This window comes from Tamandua tetradactyla, chromosome 14 (genome assembly GCF_023851605.1).
Source record: "Tamandua tetradactyla isolate mTamTet1 chromosome 14, mTamTet1.pri, whole genome shotgun sequence".
NCBI classification, from domain to species: Eukaryota; Metazoa; Chordata; class Mammalia; order Pilosa; family Myrmecophagidae; genus Tamandua; species Tamandua tetradactyla.
Window position 1 is genome coordinate 47,080,839 of NC_135340.1, and position 18,534 is coordinate 47,099,372.

At 39.7% G+C, this 18,534-nt stretch overlaps 1 protein-coding gene across 12 annotated transcripts in view; it reads left to right on the forward strand.

Moving 5' to 3' along the window:
- Positions 1-18,534, forward strand: part of FMN1 (formin 1) — a 439,238-nt gene that overhangs the window by 92,430 nt on the left and 328,274 nt on the right. For 10 of the 12 annotated variants that reach the window (XR_013162317.1, XM_077127364.1, XM_077127363.1 and 7 more), the window contains one exon: positions 2,180-2,358. The exons of 1 other annotated variant lie outside the window; for it this stretch is intronic. Coding sequence is in view for 10 of the 11 variants with exons in the window: in XM_077127364.1 (XP_076983479.1) it covers positions 2,180-2,358 (179 nt within the window). In the remaining variant the exon portion in view is untranslated. Of the gene's footprint in view, positions 1-2,179; positions 2,359-15,622; positions 17,581-18,534 lie in introns of those variants that run through there. One more of the 12 variants, XM_077127369.1, reaches the window with a different exon arrangement.

Here is an 18,534-nt window from a genome sequence, read left to right on the forward strand (position 1 = left end):
TTTTACATGAAGTATTTTGTTGTACATTGTGCTCTTTGTGATGTATTTATTATGTGCTAAATTGTTTTATTAGTCTGTGTAAATATAAATGAAAAGGGGACAGACTTAAACTGAGGGATCTGGTTATAAATTAATACATTTCTAAAGAGGAGATAGCATAATGAGAGTATTATATATATATATATGGGTTTATTTCTTCTTGTCAAATATGATCAGAAATATTCTAGGAGGGGGTGGGCGAGCCATATAAAAAAAAGTTAAAAGGTACAAACTTTAATTTCTTTATCTATTAAAGCTTGGTCCACACTACCTTCCTCTCATGGTCACCATGAGATAAAGTGGAGTTGTTTAGTAGAACCAATGGTTCTTTTAGGCATGAGCCCTCTTCTGTGTCTTCTGAGCAGGGGAGAAAATACTCAGCAGAACATGGAGCCCTAAACAAAAGCCCAGTAGGTGTTCGGTCTGGAGGTAGTAGGTAGCAAGGGGCATATGTCAACAGGGACTCAACTGAAATGGAAAGTCATTCTGATACATTTGGCCTCCAGGCCTTTACCTGGTTATAACCTCTTGGACACTGTATGTCTTCAGGGGCAAAAGTAGACAGATGTGGACATGGAACCTCATTTTCTCAGTGGCTGCACAGAGGTGTTTTTGGACAGCTTGCCAGAAGGCAACTAGAGAGACAATATGACTTGCATTGCCTTTCACTTCAAAGTGGGATTAGAAACCAACCAACCGAATAAGCAAACAAAAAGGAAAACCTTGGCTCTTTTCAAATTTTCTGTCTTCTAAAATGCTACACTAATATAAAGGAAAAGCATGTTGTCCCACTGTCCCTTTGTTAGCTGACTTATTTTCAGCTCAAGTTACTTGTAAGTCAGATATTCAGCATAGTGGAAATAGTTGGCCGACTCTGGGCCAACTCTGGGCCACTGCCAAAGAAATGCTATTACAGGGATTATGTGTAATAAACACCCTGTCATATATCCAACAGTGATCTCTATTGCAAACGCACACTGAGCCTAAACTCTTAACTTCTTCCTAGTTGCTTAATATTTTGCCAAGTTTGCTTACTAGGAATTAAAAGAGGACTAGGAATTTGAGAGCTATATGGAACTTTAGAGATGATGTAATCTAATGTTCTCCAAATTATGTTCCAGTGGAATATTTGTGACCTGCAGCATGTTAATAAGTGTCCCTTGAAAAGTGGCTTCTGTGGTCAAATAAGTTTGAAAAACACTATTATATGGAGGTAGGTTTCTTCACAAAAGGACGTCTCAAAGTCTTTAATAGTGACATGGATTGTGGTTCTTAACCATGCAGCTTTTCTCACACTTATTTGACCATGAAGTCCTTTAGTTGCCATCTCGAGGCATGCCAGCCTGTGTGATGTAGTCATGAAAAGCCTGGCCTCTGGGGCCTCCTGCCTAGGTCAGATCCCAGCTTCACTATTTATTGACTTTATGATCCCGAGCAAAATGCTTAACCTCTTTGCACTTCAGTTCCCCCATGTAAAATGGGACCGCTAATGATACCTACTCTGGGGGGTTATTTAAAAAATTGAAAACTAGAGCTAAGACAAGTGTTTGGCACAAAGTCAGTTATTATCATCCTAAGACTGTTTAGGTTAGAATGAGCTAGCTCTTTATCTTCAATCTGGAGATTAGAAAATTTTGTGTCCCAAATAGTTTACTCACAGTGCTCACTCATTCAGCTGACCAAGGGCCTAATGTCTTCTGTACACGAAGATTCTGTCCCCAGAAATCAAGATGCACAAAGCACAGGTCCTGCCCTTGAAGAATGCACACATTGGTGACTTGGCTGCCATGATCTCATTTGCTAGTAAAGCCAAAAACCCAGGCCTACTGACTTCCGACCCCAGCTCCTACCAGGAGTCTTAATGAGAATGGTCTGTGCAGCCTGGCTTGGTAAACCAGAATAGGAAGCATGGAGTATAGCTAATAGACCTGTCTGCTAAAACTGGGAATGAGGACATATGTTTTAATTCTTCACTAATGTGATCCAGAAAGAATGATTGAGAGAAGTACTTTGGGAGAAAAGCAAAGTCTAAAAATATAACTTAGAAAGGGAAGTAAGAGTTAGTATGAAGAGGTCCGTGTAGGGCCTTGGTATTTTTCCAGATATTGTGTCACTGATGGCCCTCTGTGTGTTTGTTTAGGCTTCTCGTCTGAGGGCTTTCCCCGGGACTGCCACAGTGAGCAAACAGCAACTAAAGACCTTCCCAGTAGGGATGGAGGTGTATGGGTCCTGGGCTATAGAGCAGGACCGTCCTGTCCATTTCTGCTCCACGAGGAGAGAGAGAAGCCAAACAGAAGTGAACTATTCCTGGATCTCCCTGTAAGTAGCAATCTTTGCTTTTTTGTTGTGATTCTTTGCAGTCAGCAGAGGCTCATTTAATGTAAATCTGTATATGTAAAGCTGCTAAAGCTGCATTTTGTGTGTGGGTCATTGTTTTAAAAAGGAATAATTTGCAGAAGACAGATGTTGCTTAATCGTTTGAAATTTGTGTACTAGAAAGTGATTTTGTTTGTATTTTATCTGGGTGTTTTCTGAGTACTCCACTCACATCAACTCTGCTGCCTAAACCTCATCGTCCGAGTTACCCATTGCTGCTCGTTACCTCTTCATATCATTTTAGTAAAAATTTGTGAAGATGTGTCAGCTGATTGATGTGCTTTGGATTCTCAAGTGAAATCTAAATAGCCTGTCTTCTTTACGCATTCAGAAGACTTTCTTTTTGGCTGCTTAAGTAACAAGTGAACATATCTGTAGGAAATCTGCTGAATTTAGGATGGCGTTTTAAAAACACAGCCTTCTTTCTCCTTCAGTAATGTGTTTACTGCCCCAGAAGCATTGACTACCCTACATAAAGATGGGTTTTAGCTACTTTCACATGTAGATGCCCTAATGGGATTAAGCAGACTCTCAATTTTCACCACTTGTCTTTATATTCACTTTTCTGTCAGAAATGGGGTGGGGGTGGGGGTGTGCGAATTGAGCATAAGAGTCCAAGAAGCACACATGTCCCTGATTTCTTTTAATGCCTTCCAATTAATTACTTTCCAGCCTATGTGTTTGGCAATGTGAGTTAGGTCTGTGATGTTCCTAGGGATGACAGTTTCCTCAAGTCACCCAAAGCAGGAGAACCTTAACTTTTCATAAGCACAAAAACATAGTCACTGTATATCATTTTTAGAGAAGTGTTTGATATCCTAGATATTATAAAAGGAAGCTTAGAACGAATCTGAACAATGGCAAATCTACAATCCTTCAGGGAAGAGATGATATGGATATTTGCAAAATTTTAGTTTTCATTCTCCTGACCTAAAAAAAAAAAAGTGCACCTTGAGAGATGTGCTCAAAGAAGTGTAACAGTGACATCTACTGGTCAAATTACTTTAATTTGAACTTGCTGCAAACAGGCCTAGAGAAGTGGAACTGCTGAAAAGGATTTTGAAAGACTTTCTTTTTCTTCTGTGTTTCGTGTTTTTTTATTCCCTGTTTCTGTGTTTCTGGACGTTGGACATATGCTAAACAATGTATTTCTGGTTTTCTTTCTCCCCTGTGAATAAACTTTTTCTTAATTTTTACTTTATTATAAAAATCATACATAATCACTATAGAAAATTTGGAATATATAGTTAAATTGAAAAAAAAAACAACCAATAAATCAGAGTCTCCAGCAGCCAAGGATAACTATTAACAGTTGGTAGATTTTTTTTCCACAGGTATGATTACTTTTCCTTGAGGGATTTTATTTAAACATAGGTAGTAAGCATGCTAGGTTTTATATCCTTTTATTTTTTTCTCTTCTTTTTTTCTTTGACTTTTACCAATTATTCTTACATTCTTTATCCATGCTCTTACAAATACTTTATAGATATATTTGAAGTGATTGTAAATATTCCATTAAATGATATGACAAAATTTATTTGGTCATTTCTATATCATAGGATGTTGAAGTCATGTCTAATTTATCACCATCTTAAATGGTGCTGCCACATATATATATATATATATGTATATATTTGGCATTGGCAGGCTCTGGGAATTGAACCTGGGTCTCTGGCATGGCAGGCAAGAATTCTGCCATTGAGCCACTGTTGCACTGCCCCATATATATAATTTTGTCTATACCCTTTTTTGTTGCAATATTTAGGATTATTTCCTCAATATGTCTAGAAGCAGGATTATCTATAAATAATTCTAGACTTTTAATACAAATCACCCACATTAAAGTCCTACTTCATGATTTGTGTACTAGAAATAACTTTTAATAGCTGGGTTAATATATGTGTTTATATACATGCATATATATAATTTATCTATACTTTTATGTTTCTTAATTTTCTATTTATGGTAATTTTTAAAAAAGTGGGATAATTTCTTTGGATTATTTTCTAGGTCAGCAAATTTTGGGCCCTAAGTCTCCTCATCATTTCTAAGCCCTTCTCCCCTCTTCAGACAGCAATGATTTTGCCCTTTTGTGTCTTATATATTGATGTTCTAAGTAAAATTTTGTTTGGAAAGAGTTCTGCTATTTTACAAAAAGTTTGCAATCTGATAATGGGCTCTGCACCCACTAGCAAGGACATCCTCTCTCTGGGGTCTTCAACCACTAAGGTCAGGGGAGGAGAATAATGCTGTGCAGTTTTTGATCAGCCTAAAATGTTGGACCAGGCCTGCTCTGTTTCCAGTTTTAATCCTACAATTTGCACTGTAATTGTCATGATGTCACTCTCCTGAGCCTTTTCCTGTGGGCACGTTGCCTCTCACTAGTGTGCAGGAGTGATATCTAAAAGCATTAATAATTGGTGGGAGTCGGACACCAATGAATCAGAATGGACATTGACATTAAAATCGGAACTGTAAATAAGGTACATTGTTTACCCAGGCATTCCTCTTTTAGTTGTTTAATTGTGAGAAGATCCAGGGGTTCTTTGGAGGAATGGCAGGGGGTGGGATGAGTATAGGGTAAATGCAAGGCAGTGCCTATTTACCAACCAGAATGCATTTCAATATTTAAGCATCTAAAATTGCTGTTTTGGTGCCATCTAGCTGAGTGTTGGCCAGACCGAGGGTATAGAGGTTGTGTCTGGTTAATTATCCTTTATCCCCCAAGCAGATTCTGGGAGATGCACTTAAGAGACTAAACCGAGTGCTCTGCCATCTCCACTTTTAGTACATGAGATTGTCAAATATTGCAAGGAATATACTTATACTAAAAAAATATTTAGGGTTTATCTGAAATTCAAAATTACCTGGGCATCCTGTATTTTATATATTTGCTAAATCTGGCAACCCTTCGTATCACTTTTGGAGCAACATCCAAATGCAGTAAATAGGTGAATTACCCTGGTAGTGTCTACATGTTATTAACCTGAGTCACCCCAGAGTTCCCATTTAGAGCATGAACATTAAGAAGCTGGCCTTAAAGTGCAGCTTCTTATGTTCCACCAAATTAGAAGCCACCATTGGCCATACTTCTCAGTTTTCAGTGCACTTTAAACCAGATTTCTCAAAGGCAGCTGAATAACATCAGAGAATAGAGAGCAATTGGCGCCCAATTCCTCATAACAAGTGCAGTTTCCATGGGATTCCACTTGAGGAAATTAAATACTGCTGGTCATAGAAGGTGGTATGTAGAATATCTGTAAAGAGGCATGGGTGGGAGACAAAAGACACTAAAAGAGATGTGGCCTGAGATTGAAAAAAGTTGTGGAAAAGCAGAAAAGGTAATTAGTCATTAGGATTATATTTTGGCTGGATGAATCTCTGGAAGTTAGATTTTTCATGCCAGCTTTTAAAACACAAAGTTTGGTCTTTTCTTGGTGATTCTGGTTTCCAAGGATAACACATATGAAGCCCTGAATGCTCCTTACTGAGGTGGCTTAATTAGCTGGGGTGGTCACAGTTTCAGGTTCCAGGTAATTGCATCTCATGAACAGAAGGCTGTAACTACCGAGTCCACACCCAACAATAAATGTCAAAACCAGTAACAAGAGCTTCCATATATTGATTGCTTCCTAGGTCCCAGCCACCATCCTTTGAGGCGTTATCATTCCTATTGCTTCAGCTTCCACTCAGTTACCCTGAGTCTTTAAAATTAATGATGAGGGGGTGCAAGGGTAGTTCACCTCTTACCTGCCATGCGGGAGACCTGGGTTTGATTCCCGGCCCATGCACTACCGGAAAACAAACAATCAAAGAAAGGAAGGAAACAAACAAAAAAAACTCAACAAATGGTGCTGCAATAACAGGATATTCAGATGGAAAATGGATGAAATGTGACCCCGGGGAGTTAGCATATTAAAAAAAAAAAAATTAATGATGAGGCATTGATGGGAACATGAACACATTTTAGTCCTTCTACCTTCCTTCACTCCTAAACAGCAAACTCCACAGAGTAAATTAGATTCAACACCAATGAGTGCACAGATTGTTCTCCGATAGAGCCACATCCTTGCCTTATTTTCATGGACGCCAAAGAGAACCTACTACTTAAAGCTAAAGCCCAAAGGATTGATTTATCCAAATCGTTAGAATATTCATGACAGTGGGGCTTGTACTTGAAGCAAATTCAGGAATATTAAGGTAGCATATTGCAAAGTAACTTCAAAAATTTGTGCTACCAACTACAATACAATTCTGACTCTTTACCTAGAGTTAGGCCTGACTCCACAGTTAAGGGCTATGAATTCAGTTTCCCCCTAATTCCTTAGGATCACGAGAATGACTCAGAACCCAGGAAAGGAAACTTATGATTAAAGTGCTATTATAGTACAAAAGGATACAAATCAGAAGAAAACAAAATAAGAGATAAAAAACAAGATCTGGGAAGGCCTCAAACACAAAGCTTCTGTGCTCTCTGCACATGGAGTCAGAGCACGTCACCCTCCTGGCACTTCATGACAGTGGGGCTTGTACTTGAAAATGAAGCAAATTCAGGAATATTAAGGTAGCATATTGCAAAGTAATTTCAAAAATTTGTGCTACCAACTACAATTCTGACTCTTTACCTAGAGTTAGGCCTGACTCCTATCGATCATGGAAGCTCTTTGGAGCATCAGTGCCCAAGAGTTTTTCTTAAGGTTTCATTATGCAGGCATGCCCATGTCGTTGAACTCAACCTCTTGTCCACCTTCCCTTCCCAAGGGTGGGCTGAGACTTGGCTCAAATCTCCACAATCACGTTTGGTCTTTCTTGCGTGGTCTGCCCCCCACCCCACCCTAAGACTCTGGTGTGGCTGGTGTGACTGGTCCTGTCATCTCATTAGCATAAGCTATTCAATGCTCGGCCCACCGTGGGTGAAAAAAAGATACTCCTTCCATGGGAAATTCCAAAGATTTGGAGGACATCTCCCAGGAACTCAGTACAACAAACAGCCAAGTTCTTCATTGTACACGTTTTCTAAAGGAGTGTGTTTATTTGTGGGTGTGTATGTGTGTGTGAGCATACTTTGAGGGAGACAGAAAAAGAGATAAATCACATGCCTTTTGGCTGTATGAGAAGTGGTCCAGAAATGAACAAGGTGAAAAGAACAATTAAAACTGAAGAATTATTGATTTAGAAACTCAACCTTCCCTTTTTTCCCCCCAAACTCCTCACTTTATATTGTGATAAAGCAGTTAAAAAAGAAGCCTGGGGTGGTGCAATGGTGGCTCAGTGGCAGAATTCTCACCTCCATGCTGAAGACCTGGGTTCGATTCCCAGAGCCTGCCCAAGCCAAAAAAAAAATCTGATTTTATTCCCATATTCTATGAAATTTGACTTGTTTCCCAGAAATTAGTTCCAGTTTTGGAATTGGTGTGAAAGGTCATCACATGTAAATATAAATACTCTTTTACACCATTCACAAAATTTAGTCCTGATGCCATTTCACACACTTACCTTGACATCCACTTGTCTTCCTTGCAAAATAATGACAAATTTCTCAGATTTCTTTATAAAACAAAAAGATTAATAATGTTGGCTTAACCACTGAACCACGTTATTAGAACTGTGAAATTCAATTTTTCTTCTTTTTCATAACACCCATTGTCTACTTCATCTTTGTATATTCTGACATGAAATATAGTAGGTGTTCATGTAACATTTGGAGTGTTGAGTATGTACTCATGTAATACTTTTAAAACTAGGGAGAACATAGTGTATAGAACTGAGTTTTATAAAATGGAGGAAAATTTGTCTAGGAATTTGTACATTAAAATATTGCAGCTGCAATATTTTATTCAAATTCTCTAAAATCCAAATGGTTGTTTTTTGACCCTTGGAATGAGTTCCATTTTTAAGCCTCCCTTTTCTATCTCAGACATTGCAGTTGTGTGTGCATTCACCAAGGAAGTGCTACAAACTTCTGCGGTCACTTTAAACCCTGGCCTCTTTCTAAGTGCATCCTTTGTGTTTCATGTATATATTTCAGAAAGGCATTTTCTTTCTTCTCTCTCCAGGATAAAAATGGAAATTTGTGGTTAAAATTACAATCCCATATGATCACTTAGAACTCAAAAGGCAGTAATTTTTGCATAGAGGATGTTTGAGAACACTTTTGTTTTATGGCCTAGTTATTTTTCTGTTGCCTTTTGATATTTGCAGACTTTTAATTAAGCAATCCTGATTTATTAGTGCCATTATTTCTAAATTGCATTAAGGACTGTTGTTACTACATAAATGCCCTATATATGAACATCATAAATTTCCCTCTCCAGCTATAGAAGGTAAGTGACCTCGATTCTAGGAACTGTTATAACATTTTAGAGTGTTTCAGGATGCTTTTTAAAGTATTGAAAATGATAATCATGTTACAGGTAATTGTTTTGTTAAAATCTCAAATTAATGTTGTACACCAAATGGAGGCAATAATGAATACATTTCAAAGCAGTGGAAATCTGATTCCTCCTCACCATCTGTCAATTCCTGCCACCATTCATGTTTCATAATAATGGGGGCCACCATTTATGAGTGTCTGCAGTGAATCAGTGAGCACTGGGTTGGAAATATTAGCATATTTAATTCTAAGAACAATCCTATGGGTTAAGTATATTATTTTTCCCATTTTTCACACATAGATAGTGCTACAACGAAGTTAGGGGACTTGTCTGAAGTGACACATTTAGTGTGTGACTAGTAAGTAATATCTTATAGTGAACCCCAAAACATCCCATTTCAAAGCCATAGCTTTGCACCATCCTTTACTTACTCTCTGCTCCCTCTTTGACTGTGTTCAAGAATAGGATCATAACTGAGGCAGCGGCTTACTTTTTCCTTTGTATAATATGAGAACATATTTGTTCTCATATTTTTCTCTCAAAAATACTAAATTTATCATGTGGGTGTTAAGTTCAAGGAATCATTGTTGAGCACACCAGAGCCCATAATATTTGTATCCTTTCTGCAAGTTTCTCCTAATTCAGTAGCCACTTAGTTCTGGTAACCAGGTGATCCATTTGGCTTTCCTCCCTCTGTTTCAATATGAAAGAGAACTATCATAAAATACTATAGCTCTTTGACTTATTGTAATAAAAAATAATACACACGCATTTAGAATCAGATTGCTCTGGGTTCAAATCCTGACTTTGCCACTCATTGGTTGTGTAATCTTGGAATTTATGTAATTTCTTTGAGCCTCTACAGCAGTGTCCAATACAGTAGCCACTGGCCACATATGACTATTTAAATTTAAGTTAATTAAAATTAAATAACTGAGGGTGAACAGGTAATTCAGTAGTAGAATGCTTACCTGCCTTGTGGGACACCTGGTTTGATTCACGATGCACTCCAAAAAAATACAAAAGTAATAAATTAAATAGCTGAGATGCTAAGGTGGCAGAAAAGCTAAACAGACAGAATTAAAAGTTTAGTTCCTCTGCCACATTAGCCACATTTTAGGTGCTCAGAGTTCACATGTGGCTAATATCTACTGATTGTATAGGAGGGACGTAGAGCATTTCCATTATTGCAGAAAGTTCCACTGCACAGCACTAATCTATAAAATGGGGTTAATGATACCTGCCACATAGAGTTATGGGGAAGGTTAAGGTGCCTATTTGGGACAACAGTGGCACGCTAAAAATTGCTAGCTCTCTTCCTCCTCTCCCTTCATGCATGCTCTTCTCCTCAACCTTCATTTTGTTTTAGATAAATCCTGCCTTTCCTACTGCCCTTTTAAATTTAAAAACGTTTGAAAATGATACCTGGATCTTTGGAGATTGAATTGTTACTTTCAAGATCACTCTTATGTCAGAGAACAACAAAAAAATGATACTACTTGGGAAGAGAATATAGTCAGGAAGGAGGCATATGGTTTATTAGATTCCTAACCTTCATCTAAAACTTTTATCAGGTTAACTTGAGCTACAATGGAATTCTTTCTCCATGGTCTCTGTGCCTTCTATGGTCATTATCTGTGTAGGACGTCACTACTGTTCTCTTCATTTTGGGAAAGCTCAAAACCCTTCAGAAAGGTATCCCAGGAAAATCTGTACCTTACAGACTTCCTCTTCCTTCCCTCTCACTTCAGCTTCCCAAGTTAAGTCACAGCCTCTCCTTTTCCCTTTTTCATTATTTTAATTTGTCATCTACATTGAATCCATTTCCAAGGAGCCTTTGATACTGCTTGGTGGAACCCAGTCTTAGAAATATTTGACAGTAGGACTATAACCAGTAAAGCAATAAACTATCTCAGCCTTGATTTTTGTATTTGTAAGAATAATGAAATAGCACCTTTGAAATCAGTGAAATAGCACCTTTGAAATCTAATATGTTGGTCTGAGAACAAAAGAAATGAAAAAGAAAGAGAAAATGGTTTTTGCTGTGTTAAGAACTTGGGCTTTTTTCCAGGCCCAGCAATGCCTAGGAACAGTCTTCCCCAAATGCTGAGGGATATGCTTGCAATATCCTACTACCAAGCTTCTGATAGACTCTTGAGAAAAGGATGGAAAGAAACCCAAAATTCATAGTTTTTGTTTTGTTTTTTTACTAAAATGATTGAGTAGGTTTAAAAATCATCTTGGATCCCAGAGAAAATAATAATGAACTAGGTTAACTTTGTCACCTTCTACAGTGGCCACTTGAGGAAACTTTAAGCTAATTACTCTTAGGTGACGCAGATGGAAAAAAACAACCAAGGAAGCCCTGAAAAACTAAAGGATCCCTTGAAGAGTTTTCTTTGGAGCTTAATTCACTCCTGGCATGGATATGGCTGAGGGAAGCATTATATTTAGTGGTCTCTCTATAACGAGAAATCCTGGAATTCAGAGCAGAATTCCCCTCTGCCCAAGAGTAGATGAGACAGGGAATTGGGAGGGGCCGACTCTCTGCTTGGGCATTCAGCTAGAGAGTATTTGTTTCATATTGACAAGATTTTAAAAAAGATGCTATTAGATGCTGACTGATGTTCCTAAGAAAGTTCTTTTCCTATGGAAATATATCCCAACAATATAGTTCTTACCATATACCAGGTAGTAGTTGATAATGTCAAACACGTATTAGTTTATTTAATCCTCATAACAACCTGTGAGGTCGGTAAGACTCCTGTTCTGGATTAAGTGGAGGCAGAGGAAGCTCCTATAACTTGCCCAATGTCAAGCTTCTAGTAGGGGCAGAGCTGACTGTGAGCTCAGGCCTCACAGGTGTGCCCCAGCCCCTCCTCTTCCCTTTTAGAATCTTCTAGTTTGTTACTGACATTCAACCCATTTCCATGGAAGTTTCCATATGGCTCTTTGGAACCAGCCTTAGAAATTATTTATGCTAAGACCGTTCAATAGAAAATAGCCTTAATCATGGGACCAGGCCTTGTGATGGGCAGGTGCAGCCTGTTTTCTCATCCTTTTTAACCAATTAGTGAAAACAGTTGGTGGCTCTATCCAGAGGGGATGTTATAAGTGTTGCCATTGTTGGTGGGGAGACATCACATCATGAAGGCAGGGAAAGTGCTAATTCCATTGGAGGAAGCCTAAGGAAGTTTCTGGCTTTTTCTTTCAATTGGCTTCATAATATCCCTGTGAGCTGGGTGGAAGCAAGGTGGTGTCTCCATTTTGAAGATGTGGGCGATGAATATAAGGAAGATGCTGACCAGGAGGAGGGTAAGATCACCAGCCATGGCAGGAGGTGATGTGATGTGGCGTGAGCAGGAGCTGAAGCGGCTCTTTTCCCATCTTAATGGTCCTTAAGCAGTGTGTCCCGAGAGCAGTTATTTAGCGACTCTAAAAAAAAATTCCTCATCTTTAAAACAAGATTAAACTAGATGACTTCTTATATTTCTAAGGTCACGTGGAGGCTCCAAACACCTTGATTTCTAATCACATTCTTTCGTAATTCTAAGGTCTTTTCATATATGATGCCTCACTCATTAAAAAATGTTTTTTGAGTACTTGTCATGTCATAATTTCCCCAGATAGCCTCTTCTGCAGCTGACTTCATCTGGTAAATTGAAGCATATTCTCTGGGCCTAAAAAGCCCATCTCTGCCCATTACCCATCCATATTATCCATAGTTTACTTACCGTTCATCTCTCTAAATGTTTTTTCTTCCACAGAAATGGTTTTCACACTCTAACTTTTACTAATTTTAACTCCAGTTTCTACTTGTCTTGAGCCAAGTTCACATGAACCTAATTGAACTACTTTGGAAAGCTGGAAGAAATCAGTCATTAAATTCAGGCCCAGAACTAGAAATAAATTGGATAAGGAGAAATATGAGAATTAAGTAGTCTAATAAAATGAAATTTAATCTCGGTTGATTTTCATTTTCCCTTGTCTTGGAGGACAAGGGGCATGTGAGAATATAGGAGGGAATTTATCTAATAAGGTAATAAGGGTGGCTTTATGAAGTCTCTATTTTTAAGCAGTGGCCAATTTCTGCAAACTTATTTAAAAAATAGGTTTTTTAATGCTGACATCGCTAAAATTGAATCAAGAAACTAGGCTGTGCTGCCCCCAGGAGGTGATGTTTTTTTGTTGCAGTGTCCCTTTTAGGTTTTTTATCTGCTTGTTGGACTCATGCTCTTATTACCATGAGGTACAATTGAGTCCAGCTTCAATCTAGAGGCAGTTGAGAAAATGAAAAAGTGGGAGAAACATGGAGAGTTGACGGGTAGTGAATTCTCAACACTAATACTATGTTCAGATTATTCTTAACAGTTAGAAAACTTGATGTGGGTCAAATGCTTCTTAATTATGTATCAGGTTTATTTTAACTTAGCTTTGAAGATAAATCATTTTATCTGGTCTTTTGCACAAGTGTGAATATTAAAGAGTTGTGTCTTGAAGTTAGAACAAAAGGGAATCAGCTGAAATTGTTTCAGGATATAAAGGATGAAAGTCTTGCTTGTCACTGGTTTGTGTAGTAGGTGCATTTCAAACTCAGTTGTGTATGGAGTCTTATTATGGCAGGAAATACATATGCTCTGGATTTTAGATGAGAAGTTAAAAGTGTGGATTTATGGAGCCTGGCTATATAGATTCAAATTCTTTGCCACCACTCACTGGCTCTGTGAACTGGGATAAGCTACTTAATTTTTCTGTGCCTCAGTTTCCTAATAGGAAAATGAAATTAATACTGGCCTCATAATTGTTATGAGGATCAAATCACTGAATATGGGTAAAGCACTTAGAGTAGTGCTTGACACATAATGAACAGCTAAATAAAAACGTTTGATTTTATTATTCCCCATTTACTAACTGTACAGCTTTGGTCAGTAACCTTCTTTCAGCCATGGTTGCTTAATTTTTTGACTTACTTAGAACTAGGGGGCTGCCACTAAATAATTTCCTGGAATCAAAAACTTGCCCCATATTCTATGTGTTGGTATCTGTGGGTCTGAGAGGAGGCCAGAGCCTTTATAAATGTATACATGTTAAAGTATAGAGGGGCCAAGAATCCCTTCTATCTCTGTCCCATTTTCTCCAAATCTGTTGTGGGTACCTAGAAACTTATTCTAGAAATTGGAAATTAGTTACACCTGAGAAAATGGAGGTTTCTCAGTTAAAAACAGAACAACATTAAGAGGTTGCCATGTCTTCCTCTTTCATTCCCATATTTAATTGTCTGTGTAAATCTTAAGACTGATCTTCTTTAGTTTGATGATTCCTTCTTTCCTCTGTCTTGAAAAAGCAGAAGTTGTCTGATTTCATCAATGGGCATTTCCTCTAGATGGGAAGCTTGTTCTGAAACTTAAATTATACCACTGAATCTTTTTTTTTTTTTCAGTATACTAGTAACCTTTTGATTAAGTATGCCTCAGTAAATAATCCCAAAATGTGCTAGGAATAGACATGAACAAGGAAGTATCCAATTAGATACAAGGTCAAATCAAGGATTAGAAAGTGCTCCTCCTGTTAACTTTCCCATAGAGGGTGGTGGGATATAATAATGTGCCCTGTTGATTTATGTGAAGGTTACTTTGGAACATCTTGCTAGAAATATGTAAGTGCCATCAGAGTTCGTGAGCATTAATATTTACAATACTTGTTTTTAGTGCTGGGGAACATAGTTCAAGTTATCAGTGTGTGACCCAGGGCCATTTTTCACTACAGATAAAGCAAGACTGTCATTTTGCTTGTATCTATAGCTTCTATTTTGCAGAATAAATTACTGTTTGTGCTTAACACTTGGCCATAATCTTCTTGACACTTTGCTTAAAGAGAGCTGGTGATAACTCTTAAACAAGTTCGATTCCCCTCCCAGCACAGTGCCTTGTCCATCCCAGGTGCTTACTAAATGCCTGATGACTGGATTGAGTTAAAAAAAAAAAAAGCAAAACAGGGACATCTTCAGGTGTGACAGGAAATTGTCCCAAGAGGCAGCTATGCAGCTAGGAAACAGCTGCAATTTTTTCCATGTTTTTAGTTGCTAGGTTCCCAGTATATGATCAGAGTGGTGGAAACTACACTGAGGTGATGTTTGGTTGTGGTTTTGTCTGTTCAGTTTTTTGATTTTAGCAAATTTGGTCTTTGATAGAGAACTGACTGATGGAGACATTTCAGATGTTTTCCCTTTGGGAGAATGTGGTTCCTTGGGGACCTTTGAATTGCTTTGCCTAACAAGGCAGATGGTGTGTTACTTGGGTCCTACCAGGTTTCTTTTAACTGGTTGGGATGCTGAAGAAAAAGTTACCCTTTTGCTGCCAGGATTTCTAAAGAACCCGGGAAGTTACAGCTTCTCAGCAGAGCCTGAGGTTGCCCAGGGAGTGTGGCGGGTAGTCATTGCAGCGGGGCTGAGGCTGTTTACTCTGCCACCCCTGTGGCTGGTGGACACTGGGCGTGGTGGGTCTGCTTTGCCTAAGTACCTGTTTGTGAACACTGAGACACCCAGGGCAGAGCTAAAACAGCAGTAATCTGAAACCAGTCATGTTGGTTTTCCGTCTCTGGCCCTGGCAGCTGAAATCTGCATTACAAATGAAACCTGCAGGGAAGGGGAAGAAAGCAGTTAAAAAAAAAAAAAAAGCTCCAAGGGCAGTAAATGAATGGCTTTGAGAGCTCTGGACCTTTTGAGATGATCTTTTTCTTTTTCCTTGCTTTGGGCTTCGTAAGTGGCCATTCATCTAGTGTATGCTGCTGGATTTTTGGACTGGACAGCTCCGGACCCTGATCAAATTCCAGAAGGGAAAGAAGGCCCATGAGGGTTTGAGTAATTTTCTGCTGATTCACTTTTGAATCTCTTGGGCTGCTGGTGGCGGAAGGGGAGAGACACGGGCCGTCAGGATCAGCTTGCCGGCTCAGCACTTTCGGGAGCCTCAACTTGCTCACCAATGAGGAAGTTGAAAGCAACCAGGAGAACGGCAGGCACTGGGGCGGAGCTTGTGGTGAAGTTCTCGGCTGGGATTACCAGGGGCAGGCTGACTTTCCCTATGACAAAAAGCCGTTTGTCCATGGGAATAAATACGGAAGTTCCAGGAGAGCAGCCTCCCCAATCTGTGTGTAGTAAGGTGCACAGCCTCGGTTACTTCTGACCATAAAACTCCCCAGACTTCTTGAAGTTGCCCCGGGCGCCCCATCACCAGGCCAACCGGAAGGAGGGGCGCTGATCTGGAAGAGAACCAGAGTATTCTCCGAGCAGCCGAGGAGTCTGGCTCCCGGGTCCTGTTGCTCTCCGTCCTGTAAGTTAAGAGCTGATGGAGTGGATAAACTGAAGCCAGCAGGGAAAGGTAACAGAAGTCAGAACTGCCATCACGGACTTTGCTGAGACATGGAGGACGCTGGTAATTCTTTGAATGGCAGCGATGTCCTGGAACCAGAAAAACCTGAAGCTGGAATTGAAATGGCTCAGTCCATCCTGAGCAAGTTCTCTATGAAATCCCTGTTTGGATTTACCAGTAAACTGGAATCTGTGAAGCCTGAAGAGGAAGATGCTGTGCTGAAAGCGTTCCGCAGTTTAGACCTGGATGCCACACCTCAGCAGGACAATCCCAGCGAGGCCTCGGATGTGCATGAGGTGGAGGCTCAGGTTCCACCTGACCTTGGAGATGATGAGAAGACTGCCAGGGTGGAGAAAGAGTCAGAGGGAAATCAGAGAGAACCAGAAGCAGGGGCTTCTGTCCCTCGGGAAGAGCTGCTTCCTCTTGCTACTTTGAGTGTGAGCAGAGACAATGTCATTTTGGTTCATGGGACCCTTGTCCACACCACAAGTGATTCTGACTCTGATGATGGTGGCCGGGAGCCAGAAGAGGGAAGTAATGCCAGTGTTCCAAAGCCCACCAGTGTTATTTCACCTGAGCCATCTCAAGAGCCCAAAGACAAGTCAGGAGATTCTAGAGAAACTATTACCACTGGGGAAATGAATGATGCTGAGTTCTGTGCAGGTCCTCAGAGCACTCCACCTGAGATCATTGGTAGCTCAGAACTTGGCGATGGAGGCCTTCAGACAGAGCACATCCCCATCAAGGACCTAGCTGGAGAAGAAGGGCCCCAAGTCCCTCCTGTGGCAGCAGAACCCAGCTCCATTGTTGATGTCACTGAGGGTGTTTCTTTCAAAAAAGAAGTCCCTGGAGAGAAGTCTTTCCAGCTCCCAGCTTTCTTTAGTGGTCTTCGTGTGCTGAAAAAGGGGGCTACATCTGAGGGAGGGGAGACGATTACTGAAATTAAATCAAAGGATGGGGACCTGGCTTTGCTCAAATTGACTCAGCCCGTCCAGAAGTCCCTAGCACAGACTGGGCCGCTTATTGTGAAAAATGGGGAGAAAACAAGTGATGCGAAGGCCACTCCCACGCTCCTGGAGCAACTCTCTCTACTGCTCAGCATTGACTTGCCCAAAACCGAACTGAAGACAGAAGACCCTGAGATGACCAGGGAAGAAGAGATGGGCTGCACTGCTGACCAGGAGAAGCAGAGTGGTCCCAGAGAAGCCCAAACCCAGGGTGGAGAAGTCAAGCCAAAGCCACCCGAGACTGCCCTGGAGGCCTTCAAAGCCTTGTTCATCCGTCCCCCTAAAAAGGGGACCACGGCCGACACCTCTGAGCTGGAAGCTCTCAAACGCAAGATGAGACACGAGAAGGAGTCACTCAGAGCTGTGTTTGAACGGTCCAAGTCCAGGCCAGCGGATGGCTCCTCTGATCCCAAAAGCGTATGTAGAATTGAGTTTTTGTGTTTTGTCGTAAAATGTCATGCTGCTGTATTTCTTTTCCGGTTTTCTATGAAAACCAATCCCACATACTACTGTTAGTGATTCTCTTTTAGATGAAAGATGGTTTTGATAAAATTAAGTTGTAATTGTAAGGAATATGGAGTTGGACAGAAAGGCCTTTTTTTTCCTTCGTATTTCTCTGCATTATAATAACGGGGTATATAAAAAGAAGTACAGGTGGGAAAGGGGAAATGTCCCTCTGGGCTTTTAACTTTGATAGTAAATGTTCTTATTAACACTGAGTAGCCTGCGGAAGCAAGGCGAAATGGAAGTGCAGCCGACTCTGAATGGAATTTCCTCACCACTTACTTATACCTTTGTGAAAGCTATTTTTCCTTTAAAAGTCTGCCACTTGACAAGATACATGTTTGTGATATTTCATAATGGGGATAAGGAATCTTGATGAGCACTGGATTTAGAATGGGACCTGCAATTTAATCCTAAATTTGTCATTTCCTGGCTGATGACCTCAACGAAATTCAGCAGTTGCAAAATGAGGAAAATGACAATTTACATGGTTGTTGCGAGGATTAAATGAAGTTAAAACATAGTAAGCGCCTAACAAGTGGAAACAGTTATTAATATCGTTCAAAGAAAATTGATTCAGGTAATTTATAAAGACTTGCAAGCATCTGTTCAATAGACTGTAAAAGATCATAAGAGCAGTGAATAGAATTTCTTACTTAATATCAACTCAGTATAAGATTGCCACTCTCTTTGGTATATTTAAGTTAATATTGAGTTAAATTGTTCAATTTTCCAAAGACTTTTTAATTTATCTTGGGCTGTAGTTTAAGCGAAATGTAATATAACACTCTCCCTGGTTTAAAAAGCAACTCCTATATAAAAAATAAGTTGAACATGAAGGTTTTTTCATTCATTCATTTTTTTTTT